The following is a 21,401-nucleotide window of genomic DNA, read 5'->3' as shown; positions in this document are numbered from 1 at the left end:
ACGTGGGCGAAGGCGGAAGTGGAACGACCGGCTGCACGGCGGCCGAGCGCGGACAAAAATTCTTCGGGAGAAGAGGCGGGGCGGGGGCAGAGATGGGGGGTGATGGGGGCGGAGATTAGGGGTGGGGGCGGGGTGGGGCGGGGATTAGGGTGTTGAGGGCGGGGAATGGGGTGTTGAGGGCGGGGATTGGGGTGGTGGGGGCGGGACACCAGGCCCTCCTGCATCCGGCACCGCGGCCGCGCGGCGAAAAGTGCTAGCAGTGGTTGTTCCGCCGCCGCCTCCCGGGTGCTGTCGCCCGCCCAGCGGAGCAGGGGAAGCGCTGAGCCCACGCTGGCCCCGCTCCTCTCCGTTGCCGGGTCCGCTCCCACGGGCTCGGCCGCCAGACCCTCAGTGGCACCCGCCCTGTGCGGCCCTCGTGTGGCCGCAGCCCCGCTCCCCGTCCCGGTTCCACAGACGCTGGGGCGCAGGGGCGGCTCCGCCCTGCCCTTGCCCTTCACCCGCACGGTGGAGGGGTCACCGCTCACCGCAGCCTCCGCCTCCGGGCTCCAGCGGTCCTCGCAGGCGCGCGCCACCACGCTCAGCTAATTTTTTCTTATTTTTTATAGAGATGCGGTCTCCTGAAAAGTAGCCACTCTTTTTTTTGTTTTTGTTTTTTGGGTGGCGGGGGACAGAGTCTTGCTTTTTCGCCAGGCTGGAGTGCAGTGGCGCGATCTCGGCTCGGGATCTCCGCCTCCCGGGCTCAAGCGATTCTCCTGTCTCAGCTTCCCGAGTAGCTGGGACTACAGGCGCGCGCCACCACGCCCGGTTAATTTTTTTGTATTTTAGTAGAGACGAGGTTTCACCATGTTGGCCAGGATGGTCTCGATATCCTGACCTCGTGATCCGCCTTCCTCGGCCTCCCAAAGTGCTGGGATTACAAGCGTGAGCCACGCGCCCGGCCTTTTTTTTTTTTTTAAGAGACGGGCTCACTATGTTGCCCAGGCAGATCTCGAACTGCTGAGCTCAAGCGATCCGCCCGCCTCCCCCTCCCGAAGTGCTAGGATTCCAGGTGTGGCCACCGCGCCCGCCGCTTCCTTGCCTCCTCTCCCAACCAAGCTTGCCCTCCTGTCTTCTGCTTTCTCTTAGACAAACTCATATGATCCTGGGCCCGCGCAGATAATCTGGCATAATCTCAAAATTCTTAATCCCATCTCTGGGGCCACAATTCAGCCAACTACAAGCTTGAATTTGGGGAATGAGCCATGGAGGTGTTGGGGAGAGTGTGTTCCTGGCAGTGCAAGGGCCAGGAGGCAGGAGCCAGCCGTCTGCAGCAGCCCCACTCCCGCCCTCCAGGGTCTGCGCCTTCTCCTACAGGTGAGGACTCAGTGGGGCCTGGGCACTGTGCCCACCTGGAGTATGCAGGTAGAGAAACCACAGGGCTGCATGGTGACTGGAGGGACTGATAGGAGAAGAGGACCAAGGGGTCCGGGGCCAGGTTGTGTGGGGCCTCGTGGGCCACCGAGGACTTGGCGTTGGCTGTGAGATGGGAGCCCCAGGGATCCAATCTGATACCCCTTCCCAAGGGGCACTCAGTGGGCTGCGAGTGGCTTGTGAGGAGCTGGTGGCCGAGGCAGGAAGGGGAGGCAGGAGGGAGATGCAATTGGCCAGCTGGGAGGGTGGCTCAGCTGTACTAAGTGACCCCCCAGGAGGGCACCCCTCCACCAGCCCAGGCTCCAGGACTGAGGCGGGGGGGTTTAGACAGGCACCCAGGGGGGCCACAGTTCTGTGGCAGTGTGGGCACCAAGGCCTGGTCCCCCTGACTTGGAGCCCTGCCCCCACATGGCCAGTGTGTGCAGGGATGAGGTCCTTCCTGTACTGCCACGGCTTGCCCTGGGCTCACCCTCACCACCTGGCTCTGGCACAGGGACCTTCACAGCAGCTTTATTTACCACTGTCCAAACGCAGAGACAGCCAATACGCTGGCAGGTGAATGGAAAAGCTGGTACCTCCAGACAATGGAATACTATGCAGCTCTAAAAAGAAATGTGAGGCCTGGCACAATGGCTCATGCCTGTAATCCTAACGCTTTGGGAGGCCGGGAGGGTGGATCACTTAAGGCCAGGAGTTTGAGACCAGCCTGGCCAGTGTAGCAAAACCCCTGTCTCTAAAAATAACAAAAATTAGCCAGGCTGGGTGCAGTGGCTCACGCCTGTAATCCCAGCTACTCAAGAGACTGGAGCACAAGAATCGGTTGAACCTTGGGAGGTGGAGGTTGCAGTGAGCTGAGTTCCTGCCACTCTGGACAACAGAGCGAGACTGTCTCAAAAAAAAAAAAAAAAAAGGCCAGGCATAGTGGCTCACACCTGTAATCCCAGCACTTTGGGAGGCCGAGGCCTGCAGATCACGAGGTCAGGAGATCGAGACCATCCTGGCTAACATGGTGAAACCCTGTCTCTACTAAAAATACCAAAAAAATTAGCAGGATGTGGTGGCAGGCGCCTGTAGTCCCAGCTACTCAGGAGGCTGAGGCAGGAGAATGGCGTGAACCCGGGAGGCGGAGCTTGCAGTGAGCCGAGATCGCGCCACTGCACTCCAGCCTGGGCGACAGAGCGAGACTCCGTTACAAAAAAAAAGGAAATGACCTCCCAAGCCCTGGGCATAGTGTATGATTCCAACTACGGGACATTCTGAAACAAGAAAAACTACGAGGACAGGAAGACTGGGGCCAGCAGAGCTAGGCTGGGAGAGGGGAACAGGTGGAGCCCAGAGGACCTTAGGGTGATGTGTGGCATGACACCTTTGCAAAGCCCAGTGTACGTTGAGTGACCCCATGATGTGAACTATGGACTTCAGGTACTATGACAGAACCTGTAGTATTAGAAGTGTCCATGATTTTTAAAAATCTAAAATATGAATATTGGGTTCAATAGCAGAGACAAAGGCACTGCACTAACGTGACGTGTTACTGACAGGGGAGAGGGCAGCTCTGTACGTCCTACTCAATTTTCCTACAGATATAAAACTGCTCTAAAAAATGATATTAACACCAACAAAATTCCATGTTTGCAGTGACCATCTGGGCATTTCTTTACGTTTCAGATGTACCCGGAGGATCACGGCGCCCACAGCCTGGCAGCTGCTCCACCACACCTTCTCACCTGGTGCTGAGTGCAGCTGTTCCTGTCTGAGGAGGCTCAGTTTGGAAGCAGCCCCTCTTGGGACTCAGAAATCAAGGTCTCCGCCTTCCCCTTCCTCGAGAACACCAACCTGTCAATGAACTTTCACTTCTTACTGCAGTTAGCAATTTTTAGCAAGTTATTTTTATCTAATAAAAACAACATATAGTTTTAAAAACGCGAACCCTACAGGAGTTTGAGACCAGCCTGGCCAACATGTGAAACCCCGTCTCTACTAAAAATACAAAAAATTAGCTGGGCACATGCCTGTAGTCCCAGCTATTCGGGAGGCTGAGGCAGGAGAATTGCTTGAACTCGGGAGGCGGATGTTGCGGTGAGCCCAGATTGCACCACTGCACTCCAGTCTGGGCTACAGAATGAGACTTCAACTACAAAAAAAAAAAAGTGGGGGCGTGGTGGCTCACGCCTGTAATCCCAGCACTTTGGGAGGATGAGACAGGCAGGTGGATCACGGGGTCAGATTGAGACCATCCTGGACAACATGGTGAAACTCCGTCTCTACTAAAAATACAAAAACTAGTTGGGCGTGGTGGCACTTGCCTATAATCCCAGCTACTCGGGAGCCTGAGGCTGGAGAATCGCTTGAACCCGGGAGGCAGAGATTGCAGTGAGCCAAGATTGCACCACTGCACTCCAGCCTGGGCGATAGAGGGAGACTGTCTCAAAAAAAAAAAAAAAAAGCCAGGTGCGCTGGCTCATGCCTGTAATCCCAGCACTTTGGAAGGCCAAGGCAGGCAGACCACAACATCAGATTGAAACTATCCTGGCTAATACGGTGAAACCCCGTCTCTACTAAAAACAAAACAAAACAGAACAAAAATTAGCCGGGCTTGGTGGCTGTAGTCCCAGCTACTTGGGAGGCTGAGGAGGAAAATCTCTTGAACCTGGGAGGCAGAGGTTGCAGTGAGCCGAGATTGCACCACTGCACTCCAGCCTCCAGCCTGAGCATCAGAGTTACTTGTTTCAAATTTAAAAAAAAAAAGGGGGGGGAGGGGGCAAAGGATTTAGATGTTCCTCCAAAGACACACAAATGGCCGCCAAGTACCTGTGATGCTCGATGTCATGACCCCTTGGGGAAATGCAAATCAAAACCACATGGCAAGGCCTTGGAGGCCCAGCTGCTTAGAGGCTGCAGTGAACGAACCGTGAGGCTTCTTGGAAGTTTAACGCAGAGCTCCATGTGGCTCCGAAAGCCCCTCCTAGGTGTATCCCCCAGAGGAGTCAAAGCAGGTGCCCAAAGCTATCCCAAGGCAGGTGCCCTGCCCTCTGGAGTCTCTTCACCCTGTGCAGGAACCCAGCCTGGTGGGAAAGGCTTCCTGTGGCGCAGGAAGCCTGTCTGCATTGTCCCTCAACACACCCAGCTTCTGCCCTAGGGCTCTGCTCCCAGGGCTGTGTCGACCATTGTGGGCACCCGTGGAGGGGGCCCTGGGGCTCCTGCGCCTCGGCTGAGAAAGAAAATGACAGAACCCTGAAAACAGTGACAAGCCAACAAAGACAAGTGGTGACACCAGCCCAACAATTCCAAAGGTTTATTTCCTTAAATTGATATTACACAATATAACGCAAAGGGCAGGAAATCACACAAAATTTGCTTTAAAACAGACAAAGGGTCCAGCACTATCAAGAGAACATTCAACCAGGGGCAGCAGTTGAGGCGCCCAGGACCTGCTTGGACACACGCACACGTGGCCGCGACAGAAGCAAGAGGACCAGGACGCCGGGCAAGATCCCCGCAGTGCCAGCTTCCCAGGACTCAGGATTCCAGTCGGCCATGAAGCAATAAATACTAACATGCCCCACAAGGTGAGAATAAAGCCATCAAGGTGACGAGGAAGAAGTCACGGGGATTTTCTTCTTCTAAGTCCAAGCACAGTGGCAATATTTCAAGTATTGCAAAGAAAAACACACGTGTGTGTATTTTTGTCTGTTATGTGGCGTGTGACCCTGGAACCCCCCGCGTGGGTCCATGGCCCCACCGCTGCCTCCCGCAGACTGGGGACTCGTTCAAGTATCTACTGATTCAGGCAGGGCTAACCGAGGGCTGGGCAGACCAAGGGAGGCCCAGGCGGGGTTTGCAGCGCGTGCCTGCCTGGAATCCAGAAAGCAGGCCTCTCTGCGGACGCCCTCCGTGGTCCTGGGCAAGGCAGAGGCAGGGAGGGACAGGGCTGTCATCAGGCCTACCCTGCCGAGGAGCTGACATCAAAACTGACTGTCAAAGCTGGACGGGGAGCTTTTGCACATGTTACTTTTTTCTTTGCATGAAGTATTCCCCTCATCTGCCTCCAGGCCCAGGTGGGGAGGGTGCTGGGCACACACCTGTCCTGCTGCTGCCACAGGGAGGGGCGGCAGGGGACAGCCACCGACACAGGTGTGCAAAGCAGCCTCACCCGCCCGCCACACGCCCCTGCACCATCTGCCTCTAACCTGGCCCAGACCTCGCCCTCCCAAAACCAATTCTTAAACACCTACAAGTTTTCTCCTTTAAAGAAAAATGAGCTGCATAAAAATAAGACACATTTTAGGAATAAAGTGTGAAAGATTACAAGACTTATCCAGGGCTGAGAGAACACGGTGCCTCTGCTGCCGGTCCCTAGAGGAACGCTTGAACAAAGAACTGCCTCTGCCTCTAGCGCAGGGCCCCACACCCCCGGGAGCCAGTTCTCCCCGAGGTCCAGACCTGGGCAGCAACGTGGTCCGGTGCTCAGGCTTGGGGGCCCTGGCATGTGTCCGCATATGTGTATGTACAAACACCGGGTCACTGCCAGGAATCACTGCCCAGCAGTCCCTGGGGAGGTCCAGGTTCTGTCTCTATCTGCATAAAGTGCTTGGGTGATTGACAAAGCTGGGTGGGTATCTCGGAGGGAGAGGCTCCTGGAGACTGGGGGATGCCAAGGCTGCAGGCTCTTCCTGGGCACAGTGCCTGCTGACCTGTCCTAAGCAGGAGCTCACTTTGGCTTTGAGTCGGCAGCGGTCTCAGGCCCTTGCCTGTCCTCCGGGGCTGCCCTGGGGCTAGAGGGTGGTGGCACCCATGCCTGCTGTGCCAGGCAGCCGGAGGGCAGAAATTGTGATCCCCACCTGTAAAAGATGGGAGACACCCCCAAGCTGTGTGGCTCCAGATGTGCTGGTTCTGCCCCGTGAGCTGCAGGGAGGCCAGCAGGCTGACTGTCCAAGCTGTGTGGCTCCAGATGTGCTGGTTCTGCCCCGTGAGCTGCAGGGAGGCCAGCAGGCTGACTGTCCTTGGGGCCCAGGGCAGGGCTCAGCACCAGCGATCAGCGCCATGCGCTTGTCCCGAGGAGTCCAGCCAGCACACAGAGCCCACCCTGCACACACAGCCCACTCTGCAGGGCTCGGCAGGACCAGGGGCCCAGCCAGGCCAGAAAGGTCAGGCACAGATGCCAGTCAGCAGCGCCGAGAGTCTCCGCTCAATGCACAGCTTGCCTGTGGAGGGAGAGGGGAGCGTGAGGGAGACGCCCAGAGCCCCCAGCCCCCAGCCCAGCCTGGCACTCACACTTGGCGACGTTCTCGATGTCGGCCTGGTCCGAGAGCATGTGCTGCAGCCCCTCCAGGAGCAGCAGGGCCTTGTGGTAGCGCGGGACGCAGCCCTCACGGTGCTGGAACATCTCGTCCAGGGCAGCCGACTGCACCTGGGGGTGAGGACAGAGGCTGGACAGGGCCAGCTCACCCACTCCCTCCCAGCAAGGGCTGCCTTGCACCCACGGCAGCGGCCCAGGGGTGGCAGATAGGCGCTCAGGACAGTGACGTGGGGACGTAAGTGCTGGTGCAGCCTGCTGTGCAGAGGGGATGGTCACAGGGCCAACGGGAGACGCTGCCTGGAACCAGATGACCCTGGCCAGCACTGTCGGCCCGGCCCCAGGACAACAGAGTGCCCGCCGCGCAGTCAGTGTCATTACTGCTGCTGCCTGGCCTGCCTGGGTGGGAAGGGGGGCAGAAGGGAGGCTGACTTTTCCCATGTTTGTTCAGACGGGATTTTTACTACATGCATAAATTTTCTTAAAAAAGGAGACTCAGGCACTCATGAGTTTTTGCCTGTAATACCCAGCATCTTGGGAAGCTGAGGCAAGAGGATCACTTCAGCCCAGGAGTTAGCGGCTACACTACACTTCAGCCTGGGCAACAGTGCAAGACCCTCTCTTAAAAAAATAAAAATAAAAAAAAATAAACAAAAAGGGGGCCCCACCTCAGAGGCAGAGGGAGCTCTTCAGAGCCCAAGCAGGGATTCCGTGCCCACGGTACCACCTGAGTGCACCACACTTCCAGGCAGGTTGTCCGGGACCAGGTGCTGCTTCTGGAGGCTGACACCTGACTACAAGGCCTGAAGACCAAGTCTCTCATTTTACAATTGGGGAAACTGAGTCGGGGCGAGGCATGGCAGGATGCACATGGGCCACGGCACCCGTACAATCAAGGATGCACCCAGCCGAGCTGTGAGCGTCTGCAGGAGGCTGGGGGGGCATAATGCTGTCATTTCAAGATCTCCAGAAGTGACACCCCCCAAAGTCTCACCAAGCTGTGGGCATCAAGGTCCCCTCCCAGTGGAGACAGCCGGCCTGGAAGTTCCTGGCCCCTGCCCCACCGGTGTCTGTCTGTCCCGTACCATCTGCACAGCATGGCTGAAGATGAGCCTCTCGGCGGTGATGCTGTGGATACGGTCCAGGAGCCGCTGCTTGTCCAGGAAGAAGCGCTGCAGCCGCAGGCTCAGGCCCTGGCAGGACACCACGCTGGCCTTGTACAGCTCATTCAGCCTGCGCACCACTGCAAAGAACGAGGGTGGTCAGCTCAGAGTGCAGCAGACACGGGGCAGGGCTGGAGTGGTCACGATCTTCCCTGTGCACTGAGCGAGCACGTCCCTCCCTCCCTGCCACAGCAGCCCTGGCTCCCCGTGGCCTTCATTGTGTGGCCAGGCTCCGCACCTTCTCCCGGGTGCCATCTGACCCCACGGCCTCTGTGCTCAGCACCTTGTCCCAGGTGCCATCCGACCCCACGGCCTCTGTGCTCTGCACACTGGGCCAGGCCCCAAGGCCTTCGCACCTTTGCACAAGGGCCTACTCAAGCAGCCTCCCTGTCACCCTGTCACCCAGACAGCTGCAAGGTGGGCTTCCTCCCCAACCCAGCATGTGGGCCGAGCGGTCGCAGCCCTCACCCTGCTTCACGGTGGACGACAGGCAGAGCTTGCCGGCCCGGATCTGGTCAATGGCAGTTTGCAGGCCGGAGGACAGCAGCTCGGCCACCTTCAGGTACAGCACCAGCTGTTCCGCGAAGCTGGGGGCGGCAGGCAGATCAGAGGAGGCAGGTTGGTCCTGGCCCCCAGGCCGCCACCCGCCCCACCCTGCCCCAGCCCTGGCGGCACCCACCCCCATTCTCGGCTCAGCAAGCTGATCTGGTCGGCCACCACACTCTCCTGCAGCTGGTACTCAGGGCCCCCCGCCGCCTCGCTGGCGCTGCCCTTCAGGGCTGCAATCTCCAAGATGTTCTGCACGAACAGCAGCGTGAAGCGCAGGCCACGCAGGATCTCGGTGTGCTCTTGCTGCAGGAAGCAGCCATCAGGATGGTACATGCTGCCCGGGCTTGGAAGGGGCTTGTCTCCCTTGAGACTCACTGATGACGCCTTGGGGAGGCAGGGCAGGGTCCCCTCCCCTGCTGCAGCCCGGGCAGCTGGGATGTGCCACACACGACACCCCACACACCCTACACCCCACACACCCTCCAGCCAGAATGGGAACCTTTGCTCACTCCAGCCCTCACCTCCATGAGGGTCTCCTCAGGGAGGTCGGGGGCCTCGAAGGTCACAGCCCCCTCCAGGTTCACAGCAATGGGGTCGGCAAAGCTGCAGCCGTGTCCTGGAGCAGGGAGCTCAGGGGCTGGGGCCTCGCTGCAGGCCCCAGGCACCAGGTGACGGGCAGAAGAGCCAGCAGAGCCAGTGGAGCCCACTGCAGGGAGAGGGCGGTGAGGAGCACACCAGGACCAGCAGACACCGTGGCCCCCATCCCCTACAGACGCCCACACCTCCAGGGCCCAATGTGCCTCTGCCTCAGTTTACACCTGTTACATCCCAATGCTCCAACAGGAGAAGCACAGCAGGCCCCTAGAGCCCCTCCTCAACCTCTTGCCACTCACCACAACCCCCAGATCCCCAGCTCCCCACCTCAGGCCAAAGGCTGTGGTGCCCATCAAGGGACCCTCTGGGTATCCCGACCCCCAGCCCAGAGCTGCCTGGGAGGAGGGCAGCTGCCACTGTGTGGAATGGGGTAGGTGGGTGGCCTGGTGTGCTACTGTGCCCCACGGGTGGGCCCGAGGCCCAAAAGGACCTCAAAGGGCAAGGCTTTGAGCCTGCGCACCACTGCAAAGGACGAGGGTGGTCAGCTCAGGGTGCAGCAGACACGGGGCAGGGCTCCGTCCCTGCTCAGCTCATATTTTGGAGATAAATGGGAACGAGCACCTACCACTCACAAGTTGAGTGGCAGGGGTGGCCTGAGGGGCGGGTACCAGAACCACGTCCATTTTGCAAATGGGGAGACAGAGCATGGGTTTCTCAGGGGCCTGAGCTGCTTCCTCAGGCAGCCCCGGGCTCTGGGGGGCCGTAGTCCAGTGACCTGAGTTAAAGGATGCCCCCCTCCTCTAGGGCGCTGCCATTACCCCAAAAGGGACAGGGCTTCAGCCTAGCCAGCCCTCACCTGAGAACATCCTGGTGTGGGGGCCCTGGGGCGGCGTACTCCCGCTCGGGGGAGAGCCCACGGTGAAGACCACCGGGGAGGGGCTGCTGGCGCCCCCAGCACGGGCTCCTGGGTGCAGGCTCCCTCCAAAGCCAGCTGAGGGTGCTGGGAGAGCAAGGAAGGGCTCAGGAGCATCCTGGTTGCACCCTGACCCCCATCCCACAGCCTCCGAGCCACACCTGACCCCCATCCCACAGCCTCTGAGCCCCACCCACACACCGATTTCCATGGGCTTCTCCTGCAGGCTCTCCGTGCTGCCCGGGTCCGGGGCTTGTGTCCCAAACGCCGCCTTAAGGAGCAGGTCAGTGAGGCGGCTGGTGCTGAAAGATCTACAGGAGGGTGCAAGGCTGTGCTGGGTGCCCGGCCCACCCCACCCTAACTGGACCTCGAGAGGTCCCTCTGCAGGCCAGACACACATGATGCATGGTCTCCTGGCCCACCTCGAGAGGCAGGCGCTCCTGTCACCCCAGCTTACAGGCGGGCATGGCGAGGCTCAGGACGGGGACCTGCTGGGTGTCTAGGGCCAGCCATAGGTGGGCCAGGCTCTCTGGCACCCACAGAAGGGCAAGGCTGGGCTTTTCCTGTTCTAACCCCCAGAAGTACACAGCAGAACAATGCAGGGGAAAGGGGCAGCCCCTCCGAAGCCCATCCAAGGCCTGTCCCTTCAACTCACCGGCCAAAGGGACCCTTGGGGTCCTCGCCTGGCCGCAGGCCAGGGCCCAGTGGCTGACCATGGAAGGGCCCCACCTCAGACAGGTCGGGCAGCGTCCGGTTTCGAGGGGGCGTCATCACCACGCCCTGCCGGGCTAGGAGGGCCAGCAGGTTCTGGGAGCTGGGGGTCTTTGGGAAGTCGAAGGAGGGCACAGCCTAGGAGGACAGAGATGGGGTGAAGACTGCCCCGCAGGTCTGCAGCCCTGGGGCCCAGTGCCTGGGGCAGGGGCCGAGTCCGCAGGAACCGGCAGGCATGTGGGAGTGGCCTGAGCGTGAGCCCAGGTGGGGTCAAAAGGTACAGAGCTGCCTTCCTCGGTCTTTGTTCAGGACTGGCCACTCCCACCCATCTTCCCCAGGGCCCTGTGCCCCTGCACACATGGCAGTGCCCATTACCTTGGTGGGGGAGCCCAGGATGGGGGGCAGGGGGTTCCGCTGCAGGAAGTCAGGGAGCTTGGGTGAGCCCCGCAGGTTCCGGCAGGACTGCAGCCCGTGGGATGGCTGGGGAGGGCTGGCCTGTGGTGGGCTGAACACGGCTCCCAGCGGGTCCGTGGGGGGTTTGGGCAGCTTGGGGCGGACGATGTGCAAGTCAGACAGGTTGGGGGCGCTGTGCAGGCGGCAGCCCAGCCCGGAAGTGCGGGTAGAGTGCTCGGGTGCAGAGGAGCCTAGAGAGAGAGACACGCCTCGTCATGACCTTCCGGTCCAGCGGCCCAGCCCTAGGCCCCACTGCTGCCACACAGAGCCCCTTGGGGTAGACGCACTCTAAGGCCCCACTCTTTTTTTTTTTTGAGACGGAGTCTCGCCCTGTTGTTCAGGCTGGAGTGCAGTGGTGTGATCTCGGCTCACTGCAACCTCTGCCTCCCAGGTTCAAGCGATTCTCCTGCCTCAGCCTCCCGAGTAGCTGAGGCGCCACTCTTAAACCTGACCCCCAGCCAGCACAGAAGACTGGCACGGAGGGAATAAGAAATCTGCCCCAGCTCACACAGCCAGGAGCTGGAGAGGCAGTTGGCTTCTGTTCCACAAGCTTCCTTCCCACTCCTTTTCACTTGGAAAAAGCAAGGGCTTTAGACCAGGACAACAACGTGAGCGAGGGAGGTCAGCCTAGCACCCCCTCCCTGCTCCGGACTGCACCCACCTGGACGAGGGGACCTGCCACCCCGCATCTCAGCTCCCTGTGGGGAGGGCGTCCCGCTCCAGCCTGGCCGCTCAGGGATGGTTCCAACTTGGGGAAAACAGAGATCTGTCAGGGTCCAGCTGGGACAGAGACAGCCCCCTCGCCCACCGCCTACAGACGCCCCTTCCCAGGCCCCAGCCTGCAGGCGCACCTTGAGGGGATGGCGTGTAGGGCCGGCCTCCACCCAGAGACATCTTCCTGGCCAGGACGCCTCCATGCTCAGCGTGGGCAGGGGGCGAGGGGCTGGCCCTTGCAAAGCCCAGGGGGCTGGTGCTGCCTGACCTGCGGACGGCAGAGGACCTGAAGACAAGGTAGATATGAGGAGGGGAGGCCTCAGTAGCCCTGCCTGACCTGTGGACGGCAGAGGACCTGGGGACAATGCAGGTATTAGGAGGGGAGGCCCCAGCAGCCCAGGACCCCATGCCACCCCAAGTGGCTACAGTACTGACAAATGGCTCATCCTCTGCTGCACTCTGTCCAGGTAACCGGCCACACAGTGGGTGTGTGGGAGGAGTTGGCCCCTTAGCATTCCTGCCCAGGGTGCCAACCCAAGGCACCCTCACCCTAAAGTCTCCATCCCCTGCCAGACACCCACTGGCCCACACAGCCTTCTGTGAGTTAAAAGAAAGGTACCCTTTCTTCCCACCATTTACTTCTGTCTGTTAAAACTGGCCAAAGTCAATAATGATTTTATAAACTAGAGAGATTTTACTGATCAGAAAACTGTCAAAATAACTCTAGAAACCCAAGACATTAACAAAGTAAATGGTGGTGCTGAGTTATGCAGTGCGCAGCCTGCACAACTGCACATGGATGACGACCCTGTCCCTCTATGGGAGCCGTGGAAGGGCTCCTGCCACACAAGGCCCTGGCCACACCTGGCTACCTGGGGGCTCCACACTCACCGAGGTGTTTGGAACTGGGTGGGTGACTGCAGGTTTCGCTCAATGCGCTGGTAGTTCTGCACCTGCGTGGGGACTGGGATGGGGACAGAGGCGCCGCACCTGCTGCTGGAGAACGGGCCAGCCCGGCTGTGGTGGAGAGAGGTCAGGATCATGACAGCCACTGGGGTCACAAGAGGCTGAGGTCATGGAGCTGGGGCACCAGAAGAAAGCCTAGGCCCAGACTTCCTAGCTAGGACAGAGGCCACCCTGAGCCCCATGCCGGGTCTGAAAAGAGCCGGCTTCTGTGCCTCTACACACACCAGCACTGTGGCACCTGCGTCCCACCTGGACTCCCAGTGTGCACCCAGCCAGTGGGAGGCCACCCTGGCCAGGGCCCTGGCCATTCCTGGCCCTGCAGGCTCAGGGCTTGCGACAGGACTGTGCTGGCCCTGGTGTCCCTGATTGGTTTCCTCATTCACCTACTCCTGTCAATGCTCCTCCCACTATAGTCCCTTCTGCAGGACGACCCAGCAGACCCCGCAGTCCTGCGAGGCCTGGTAGAAGGAGGCAGGGGCCTCTGGACACAACAGGCCTGGGCTGGCTGCGACACACAGGAAGCCCAACCTCCAGCTGGGGGACTGTTCACAGCCCCACCCACCCAGCCTGGGGCCCTACTTACCCTGAGGGACTGGGGGAGCTGCTGCAGGGTGGGGATGGAGATGGGGTCCGGCCGTGGCTCTCCAAGCCCGCAGAGGCCACCAGTGAGCTCCTGTGGGGCAGAAGGGAGGCCGAGGGCATTTTTTTTTTTTTTGAGACAGTCTCACTCTGTTGCCCGGGCTGGAGTGCAGTGGTGCAATCTCGGCTCACTGCAACCTCTGCCTCCTGGGTTCAAGCTATTCTCCTGCCTCAGCCTCCCGAGTAGCAGGGACTACAGGCATGCGCCACCACGCCTGGCTAATTTTTTGCATTTCTTTTTTTTGTTAGTAGAGACGGGTTTTCACCATGTTAGCCAGGATGGTCTCAATCTCCTGACCTCGTGATCCGCCCGCCTCGGCCTTCCAAAGTGCTGGGATTACAGGCGTGAGCCACCGCGGGCCAATGACATTTTCTTTTCTTTTTTTTTTTTTTTTTTTTTTTTTTTTGAGACGGAGTCTGTCTCTGTCACCCAGGCTGGAGTGCAGTGGCGCAATCTCGGCTCACTGTGCAAACTCCGCCTCCTGGGTTCACACCATTCTCCTGCCTCAGCCTCCCGAGTAGCTGGGACTACAGGCACCCGCCACCATGCCTGGCTAAGTTTTTTTGTATTTTTGGTAGAGACAGGGTTCCACCATGTTAGCCAGGGTGGTCTCGATCTCCTGACCTTGTGATCCGCCCGCCTCAGCCTCCCAAAGTGCTGGGATTACAGGCGTGAGCCACCACGCCCAGCGGCCAAGGGCATTTTCAAGCCACATGCGGCACAGAGCTCAGCCCGCCCTGTGCCCCACTAGCCCCTGTCTGCAGTGGACATGGCAGTCTCAGCCCTCCCCCAGTGGCCTGATGACTCCAGGCAGGGATAACATGGGCCACTTCCAAGGCCACAGTTTCTCTCCCCTAAAATACAGAGGTAAGGGATGGGGGCTCACCCACTGCACATCAGGCTGTCTGGCGGGGGTTTGGCACTGGGCGCCTCAGCCACCAGGTCACCTGCAGGGGGAGACAAGACTGGGCCTGGAGTCCTTGCCGCCTGCCCAGGGCCACTCCACCCCACTGAGGCTCTCTGCTGGATCCCCACACACACTCCACCTTGCAGGGGCCTCAGCTTGTACAGCGGCCTTGCGGGGTACACAGCCTGGGTGGTACGGTCCAGACTGCATCCTCCCTGCCAGCCCCAAGCCAGTTCCAGGAGACCAGAGCACTGTCTGCCCCTGCTTATCCCCACTTGGAAGGTGCACTTCCTGTCTCCTGTGTCCTCAGCCCGAGACCCCTGAGGCCCTGCCCCCCAGCCTGCAGCTAACTCCAGGATGCGCAGGGGAGGTCAGGCATCTACAGCCCTAAGTCTGGGCCCAACCCCCTCCAGGAATACTCAGGTTCCTGCCCTGAAGGAGGCTCTGCCCTACCCCTGGTGTCCGTCTTCCTGTTGCCCTGACAGCTGGCAAAGGACCAAGGCCCTCCCCGGGTCTGTCTGGGGCTTGGCTCGGGCCTCACCACCCCCGCAGGAACCATGCTGATGGGAGAGGTGGAGGGCTCTGCATGAGTCATTGTGTCCCTGGCAGACACGGGGACCAGTGCCAACCCAGACCTCCAGTAGCTCTGGGACAGCCAGGGACAGAGGGCAGGGCCTTCGGAGGAGCCACAGACCCCAGGCCTGCTCCAAAAGTTTAGGCACCTTCATTCAACAAACACGTGGGCAGCCCCTGGCTATTATGGAGGGGGGGTTCCCCAAAAGCCAAGGAATAAACCCACCTGCAGGGTGTGGAGGCAACAAAAGCTGCTGAGAAACAAGGTAGGGGTACATGGCGGGGGAGGGGCATGAGGTGAGCGGCCCCCACCCATCCGAAGAGCAGCACTGTCTGAGGAGACCAGGCCTATGGCCTCCAACCTCCTACTGACCACTAGGAGGACCCGGCTTTGATTCCAGGAGTGGTTTTAACAGACATGGCCAACCCAACCAAGCTGAGCTGATGCCGGTGGCTCGCAGGGTCCCACCCTAACTGCCCATAAGTGGAGATGGGCTACACACTGTGCATCCAACACATGCAATGCACTGTCCCCGCCACACCTGAGGCGTCACCTCCAAGCCCAGCGTGCCCCCTGACCTGGAAACTGCGCAGGGACCATGACGAAGTCGTCTGTGTCACAGGAGGAGTCCTTGCTGCCACCAGAGTCCCGGGAGCTGTGCAGGAAGCCAGCGGTGTCAGCCGGGGAGGTCAGGGTCTTCTGCAGCTGCTGCATCTCGCCCAGGGACTGAGAGTCAACGGAGGGGCAGGGACACTCAGGAGAGCAAATTCCCCCTCCTGGGATGGCCCAGAGCCCCAGTAAAGATCGGGGCGCTGGGTCTGAGAAGGGTTGGGCACGTCTTTCTTCCTGTGCTCCGCTCTCCTCTGTACTTCCAGGGGACGCCACTCAAAGGCCGGCTTTGACCTCGCAGGGACAGGCCCCCCGACGAGCCATTCCCACCATGCAGCCTGGGTGGCTTGAAGCCCTCAGCTCCCAGAAGCTCTGGGAGGCCCTGTTTTGGGGAATTGTTCACCACCTGCCCTCTGCACCTCACTTTTCCATCGGCATAGCCAAGAGAACGAGGTACCATGGAAAGCGTGTCCAGTGGAGAGGCTGCCACCCTGGTGGGCCCTGCTCTGAGGGAGCACCATGCTAAGGCCCAGCGCACACCATCCGTGCGGTGGTGGCTAAAGCCCCAAGAGCCCCAGGGCAGTTCTGTGGATGCCACAGCTCCCTACAGCACGGTGCTGCCACACTCCCCTTGCCACATCTGAGCTTCCGGCCATGATACAGGCAGACAACCAAGGTCAGAGGACCGGTCCCTGGTCACAGAGCAGGGGGCCAGGCCAGGAGAGCCCAGACATGAACTCATCACCACCAGCCACACCACCATGCCTGAGAGCCAGGCTCCAGGTCAGATGGACAGAGGGACGGGGATTCATGGCCGATTCAGGTGCTCTGCAGACCCCTCCCATGTCACACAAGGAGTGCCACCATCACGTGGGGCCATCACCCTGCAACCCTACTCATGCTGTGAGTCCAATGGAAGACACGAGGGAGGCCAGGGGTACAGGTGTCGGTGGGCCAAGGCCACACGCTGCTTCTGTCTGCCTCAGCACAAAACCAAAGACAGGACCAGACCAAACAGCTGCCCTATCGGCCTCTGGGACCTGAGGGCTGTGGGTGTTGGGAGGCGCTGTCGCCCGTTTGTGGGGCTTCAACATCTGACAGAACGAACTCATCCATGTCTTTCGTGACTCACACAAACAACAGAAGTCACAACACGTCCCCGCGGGCGCCCAGGGCTAGAGCCCCCGACTGCTGAGTGGAGGGAGAAGCTGTCAGGCCCGTGGGGCAGCAACTCACCGGTGGGGAGGCCAGGTGGGAGGTGGAGCTGCTGCTGGAGCTGCTGCCGGACCCCGAGCTTGGGTACGAGGGCACAGGCACAGGTGGGGCTGAGATAAACATGCATAGGTCAGTCTGGGCCATCCTCCTGCCTTCTCCTCACCCTCGAGCCAGCCCACAGACTGGACAAGCTCAACCATATCCCTCCACTTCCCGCTACACCCCGACCAGCAGGAAGGAGGGAGGCTCCCTCCTGGGCCACCCTATGACTGTCACAGGGCAGCACCCGCCCCTCCAACACCCCATCCCCATCCCAAGCCTGCTGCACCATGCGAACCCCTGGCCTTGGGGTCCCCGCTGCAGCAGAGCAAGGAGCCGGGTGTCCTGCCCTCCCTGGGAGCTGGCCGCAGCTCAAGACCTGCTCCCTCTGCCCCACACTCAGTGCCCTCACCAGACGCGGTGAGGAAGGGGTGCAGGGCCCATCCGGAGCCCTGGGACCCACAGAAACTCACATTTCCTGACCGAGGGGCTGGCGTCGAGGAAAGGGTGATGGAAAAACTCATCTGGAGGAGGAAGGAGGAGTGAGGCCTCAGGAGGACCCCAGCTCTGACCCCAGGCCCCCGCCTCCCCACGGCCTGAGCTCCAGCCGCACGTGGGGCACCTGCCGGGGCGGAGGTGGAGCCCCTGCCTGCGCTTGGCTTGTGGAAAGGGCGGTGTGCACATGGGACTGGGTGTGAAGTGGGTGGGCCCTGCTCACATCGGCAAATGCAAGGAGGGAGGGTGGGGGACTCCCGCTGCGCCCCTGGCGGGTGCTCACCGAAGTCCATGCGGTCCTTGTGGTTACGCTGCAGCAGGGCCAGGAGCAGCTGCCGCAGCGGGGCGGAGGTCTCCCGGGGGATGCTGGAGCAAGAGGAGGCTGGTGTGAGCGGGGCCTGCGGGGCCGGAGCCCGCGGGGGAAGGGAAGGGAAGGCGGGAGGGTGCTTACGTGGGGACCAACGTCTTGTTCTTCTCGTAGAACAGGCGCAGGTCCTGGGGGCTGCTGGCCTGCGGGGACGGGGACAGCCTGACTGCCAGGGCTGCGGCCGAGCAGGACCAGCCCACGGGGTCTCGGTGCGTTCGTCCCCAGTCGGCCCCTGCCCCAGACGCCGCGAAGCCCGGGGGACACCGGGCGCTGGCCCCGCTGTTTGCTGCTGGAGGTGTGAGCATGGGGGCGGGGAGGGGGCGCCGACGGTCTCTCGGGGTGTCCACCCCCCAGAACGTGGCCTCCCAGCCCTCACCCACTCGGCCCCGGCGCTGCCCTCACCTCTGACCAGGCAGGCGACCAGACAGGCGACTAGACAGGCGACCAGACAGGCGACCAGACAGGCGAGGGAGGCCTTGCCGGGGGCAGCTCCCAGTCACCGCCGGCGGCGCCGCCCTCCCTGGGGGACACCGAGGCCCCTTCCCCACTGGAGCCCTGGACGCCCGCCCCGCCAGCCAGGACCCAAGGGGAGCCCGTGGGGCGCGGGCAGGGCTCGCAGGGGGCGTCTGACCGCAGCTGGCGGACACTTGCACTGACGATGCGGCGTGGGGAGCAGAGCCAAGCCCAGTTACCTGGAAGGGCGCCTTCCCCGTCAGGCACTGGTAGACGATGGTGCCGATGCTCCACAGGTCTGCCTTCCCGTCGTAGTGCTGGGACATGATGACCTCGGGGGCCTGCGGGACCAGAAGTTGGGTCAGTGTGAGGCCCCCGCACGCCAACCACAGAAGGTGCCCGCCAGGCCACAGCCAACCAGAGCAGAGCCCACCACACCCCAGCCCACCAGCAAGCCCAGCGAGGCGCCCACCCGGCACAGCCCGGCCAAGGTAAACACACCATGTACATGGGGGAGCCGCAGAGCGTGGCCGCCATCATGTTGCTCTGGAGGTACCGCGCGAAGCCGAAGTCAGCTGCGGGAGAGACGCGTCAGGACAGGCGCTGGCCCCGGAGCCCCTCCCCGCCGGGCCCGCCTGCCTGCCCGCGGGCTGACCGATCTTGACGCGGATGCTGTTGGGGTTGGCGCGGCGGCCGGCGGGGTTGGACAGCAGGATGTTCTGCGGCTTCAGGTCGCGGTGGATGATGCCCTTGCTGTGCAGAAGCCGCATGGCGCCCGCGATTTGCTGCAGGAAGAGCCTGATGGTGTCCTCGCTCAGCGTGCGCATGGCTGCGGGGAGAGGCGGCTCAGGGCCTGGGGGCCGTGTTTCCTCCCCCAGGGGTGAGTCCCGCGCAGCCAGGCCGGTCCCGCCACACGGATGGAGAGCGCCAGGCAGGGCCGCAGGCCGGGAGGAAACCCCGGGTCAGGAGGGGCACGAGCCACCACGGGCCACCGAGACCAGGGCGCACCTGAAGCTCCTGCGCAGAGCCCGGCGCGCCGGCCCCACCACTCGGCCCCGGGCTGCAGCTGCTCCAGAGACGGGAGGCCGCCGCCGCCCAGCCTCAGTGCCGCCGCGGTTCCGCCCGGGCCCCGCTCCTGCCCCTCTTCCCGGCATCCAGACAGGGGCCAGCCGCGTGCAGCCCGACCCGAACCGCAGCCCCAATCTCCGCTACGCGCGGCCTCAGCGTCTGTCTCCCAGGCTTGGACTGTGGGGTCCTCCCCGCGTGGGGCTAGGTGAGGGGGCCAGCGGGTCCTGCCCATCTACCAACCCCGCAATCCCGGCCCAGCGCTGTGAGGGAGACGCGGGGCTGAGCCAGCGTTTGAGCAGTCCTGCCAGCTCCCGGGTGCTCAGGCCCAAGTCCCCGGAACTGTCCCAGTGCCACCTCCAGGCCCTCAGGACAACCCCAAGAGGCCGCCGGCGCCCCACCCGCCCCTACGCCCACCGGCACTGTGGCCTGGACCCCCACCCAGAGAGCCTGGGAACAGACGGGCGCGGCCGCCCACCTGCTGTCCTTCCCTCTGCCCTGCCCGGCCCTGTGCAGCACATCCTCCTCCCATCCGCCATAGGGCTCAACTTTGGGTGGGCCAAGAGCCGCCTTCCAGCCACACTATGAAGACAACAGCCCCCGCCCCTTGTTTGTGCGGCTCCCGTGGCCTCATTCGACCAGAGGCCTCGGGCTATTCTGGTCACAGCTGTCTCCCCAAGCAAGGGGGAGGCGAGGGGAGGGACTGCATCCTTAACAGCCGGGAGCAGCTCAGCCCCCTGCATCCCCTCAGGTGGCCCAAGGGGACAAGAAAGAGCCAATCTCACAATCAGCCAAGGACCCACTCGAGCCAGGCTGCCTCCCAGGCTGGGCCAGAGTGGCCCTGAGTGCGGGCCCTGTGGGATTGGCTGGCAGCCCATATGGCGCAGCTGTGCACTCACTGTGCAGGTAGTCGGCCAGGTCCCCACCGTTGCAGTACTGCAAAAGACCAGACACGCATCAGGCTGCAGCAGGGACCAGGGCCCACCTCCCAGCCCTGCCCAGCCTCCCCACCCCTCACACTTGGACACTACTCCCTGAGCCCTCAGGCACCTGCCCACCCCAGGGCGGGTGTCCCCACAGTCCCTGCTGGAAGACATCAGTAGTGATACTCAGCAGGCGTGGCAGCTCACGCCTGTAATCCCAGCACTTTGGGAGGCCAAGGTGGGCAGATCGCTTGAAGTCAGGAGTTCAAGACCAGCCTGGCTAACGTGGCGAAACCCCATCTCTACTAAAAGTACAAAAATTAGCCAGGGTTGGTGGCACACACCTGTAATCCCAGCTACTCAGGAGGCTGAGGCAGGAGGATTGCTTGAACCCTGAGGCGGAGGCTGCAGTGAGCTGAGATCGCAGCACTGCACTCCAGCCTGGGCGGCAGTGAGACTCCATCTCAAAAAAAAAGAAAAGGTGCTCATCACCCTCCCCCCGGCCATGTCCCTCCCTCTGGGGCTCCCAGGGCCACGGCCATCAGCCTGCACTTGTCCTGGCACCACAAGGCACTCACCTCCATTACCAGATAGACAGAATTAGCCATTTCCTGCAAGACAGAAAAGAGGCTGTGAGAGGTCCCAGTGCCACCGGGCCCCACTGCAGGGAGTCTGGCTCAGCCCCAGTTCGGCCTGGGCAGGCCCTGCAGCGCCAGGACTTAGCTGGTCAGCCAGCGGCCGGGAGACGAGTACATCTGTGGGCCACGTGCTTTGTAGGTGGGTGTGTTCTGTTTTGTGGCCGTCCAGGTCTCCATCTGATCAAGGCAAAGGCCCCTGGTCCCCCCACACGAGCAACAACTCCTGGCAGAGGACATACCCCCTAGCAGGAAGGGTGAAGGCCAGGTGTGTGGGCAGGTGTGTGTGACCCTCAGGCCACAGAAACTTCTCAGCTCCTCAGCCCAGGATCAAAGACGCCAACAGGGCTCGTCGCAGTGGCTCACACCTGTAATCCCAGCACTGTGGGAGGCCAAGGTGGGTGGATCACAAGGTCAGCAGTTTGAGACCTGCCTGGCCAACATGGTGAAACCCCGTCTCTACTAAAAATACAAAACTTAAACAGGTGCAGTGGCTCACACCTGTAATCCCAACACTTTGGGAGGCCAAGGCAGGTGGATCATGAGGTCAGCAGTTCGAGACCAGCCTGACCAACATGGTGAAACCCCGTCTCCATTAAAATACTAAAATTAGCCAGGCGTAGTGGCGTGTGCCTGTAATCCCAGCTACTCAGGAGGCTAAGGCAGGAAAATCGCTTGAACCCGGGAGGAGAAGGCTGCAGTGAGCCAAG

The 21,401-nt window shown here is 61.4% G+C and overlaps 1 protein-coding gene and 1 long non-coding RNA gene across 7 annotated transcripts in view; one reads left to right on the top strand and one right to left on the bottom strand.

The window, feature by feature from the left end:
* Positions 1-12: 12 nt before the first annotated feature.
* LOC134737629 (uncharacterized) lies at positions 13-6,490 on the top strand. Its single transcript, XR_010122720.1, has 2 exons — positions 13-1,353; positions 3,079-6,490. It is a non-coding gene; the product is annotated as an uncharacterized LOC134737629 (long non-coding RNA).
* Positions 4,691-21,401, bottom strand: part of ULK1 (unc-51 like autophagy activating kinase 1) — a 28,308-nt gene continuing 11,597 nt past the window's right edge. Inside the window, exons 4-28 of one of the 6 annotated variants that reach the window (XM_054444809.2) lie at positions 20,635-20,667; positions 20,033-20,069; positions 18,724-18,897; positions 18,570-18,643; positions 18,308-18,409; positions 17,700-17,758; positions 17,532-17,614; positions 17,227-17,277; positions 16,736-16,824; positions 15,469-15,616; positions 14,296-14,356; positions 13,353-13,442; positions 12,695-12,820; positions 11,941-12,158; positions 11,751-11,837; positions 11,012-11,280; positions 10,581-10,774; positions 10,127-10,236; positions 9,869-10,012; positions 8,940-9,124; positions 8,549-8,721; positions 8,338-8,456; positions 7,792-7,949; positions 6,685-6,820; positions 4,691-6,614 (exon numbers count right to left, since the gene is read on the bottom strand). In XM_054444809.2, coding sequence (XP_054300784.1) covers positions 6,559-6,614; positions 6,685-6,820; positions 7,792-7,949; positions 8,338-8,456; positions 8,549-8,721; positions 8,940-9,124; positions 9,869-10,012; positions 10,127-10,236; positions 10,581-10,774; positions 11,012-11,280; positions 11,751-11,837; positions 11,941-12,158; positions 12,695-12,820; positions 13,353-13,442; positions 14,296-14,356; positions 15,469-15,616; positions 16,736-16,824; positions 17,227-17,277; positions 17,532-17,614; positions 17,700-17,758; positions 18,308-18,409; positions 18,570-18,643; positions 18,724-18,897; positions 20,033-20,069; positions 20,635-20,667 — 2,976 coding nt within the window. In that variant the 3' untranslated portion in view covers positions 4,691-6,558. Of the gene's footprint in view, positions 6,821-7,791; positions 7,950-8,337; positions 8,457-8,548; positions 8,722-8,939; positions 9,125-9,868; positions 10,013-10,126; positions 10,237-10,580; positions 10,775-11,011; positions 11,281-11,750; positions 11,838-11,940; positions 12,159-12,694; positions 12,821-13,352; positions 13,443-14,295; positions 14,357-15,468; positions 15,617-16,735; positions 16,825-17,226; positions 17,278-17,531; positions 17,615-17,699; positions 17,759-18,307; positions 18,410-18,569; positions 18,644-18,723; positions 18,898-20,032; positions 20,070-20,634; positions 20,668-21,401 lie in introns of all 6 variants that reach the window. The other 5 variants (XM_054444810.2, XM_054444811.2, XM_063646835.1 and 2 more) reach the window with 5 other exon arrangements.

The sequence above is a fragment of the Pongo pygmaeus genome, chromosome 10 (genome assembly GCF_028885625.2).
Source record: "Pongo pygmaeus isolate AG05252 chromosome 10, NHGRI_mPonPyg2-v2.0_pri, whole genome shotgun sequence".
Lineage (NCBI taxonomy): Eukaryota > Metazoa > Chordata > Mammalia > Primates > Hominidae > Pongo > Pongo pygmaeus.
The sequence above is the reverse complement of the archived record's forward strand: the minus strand, read 5'-3'. Positions and strand labels throughout refer to the sequence as shown.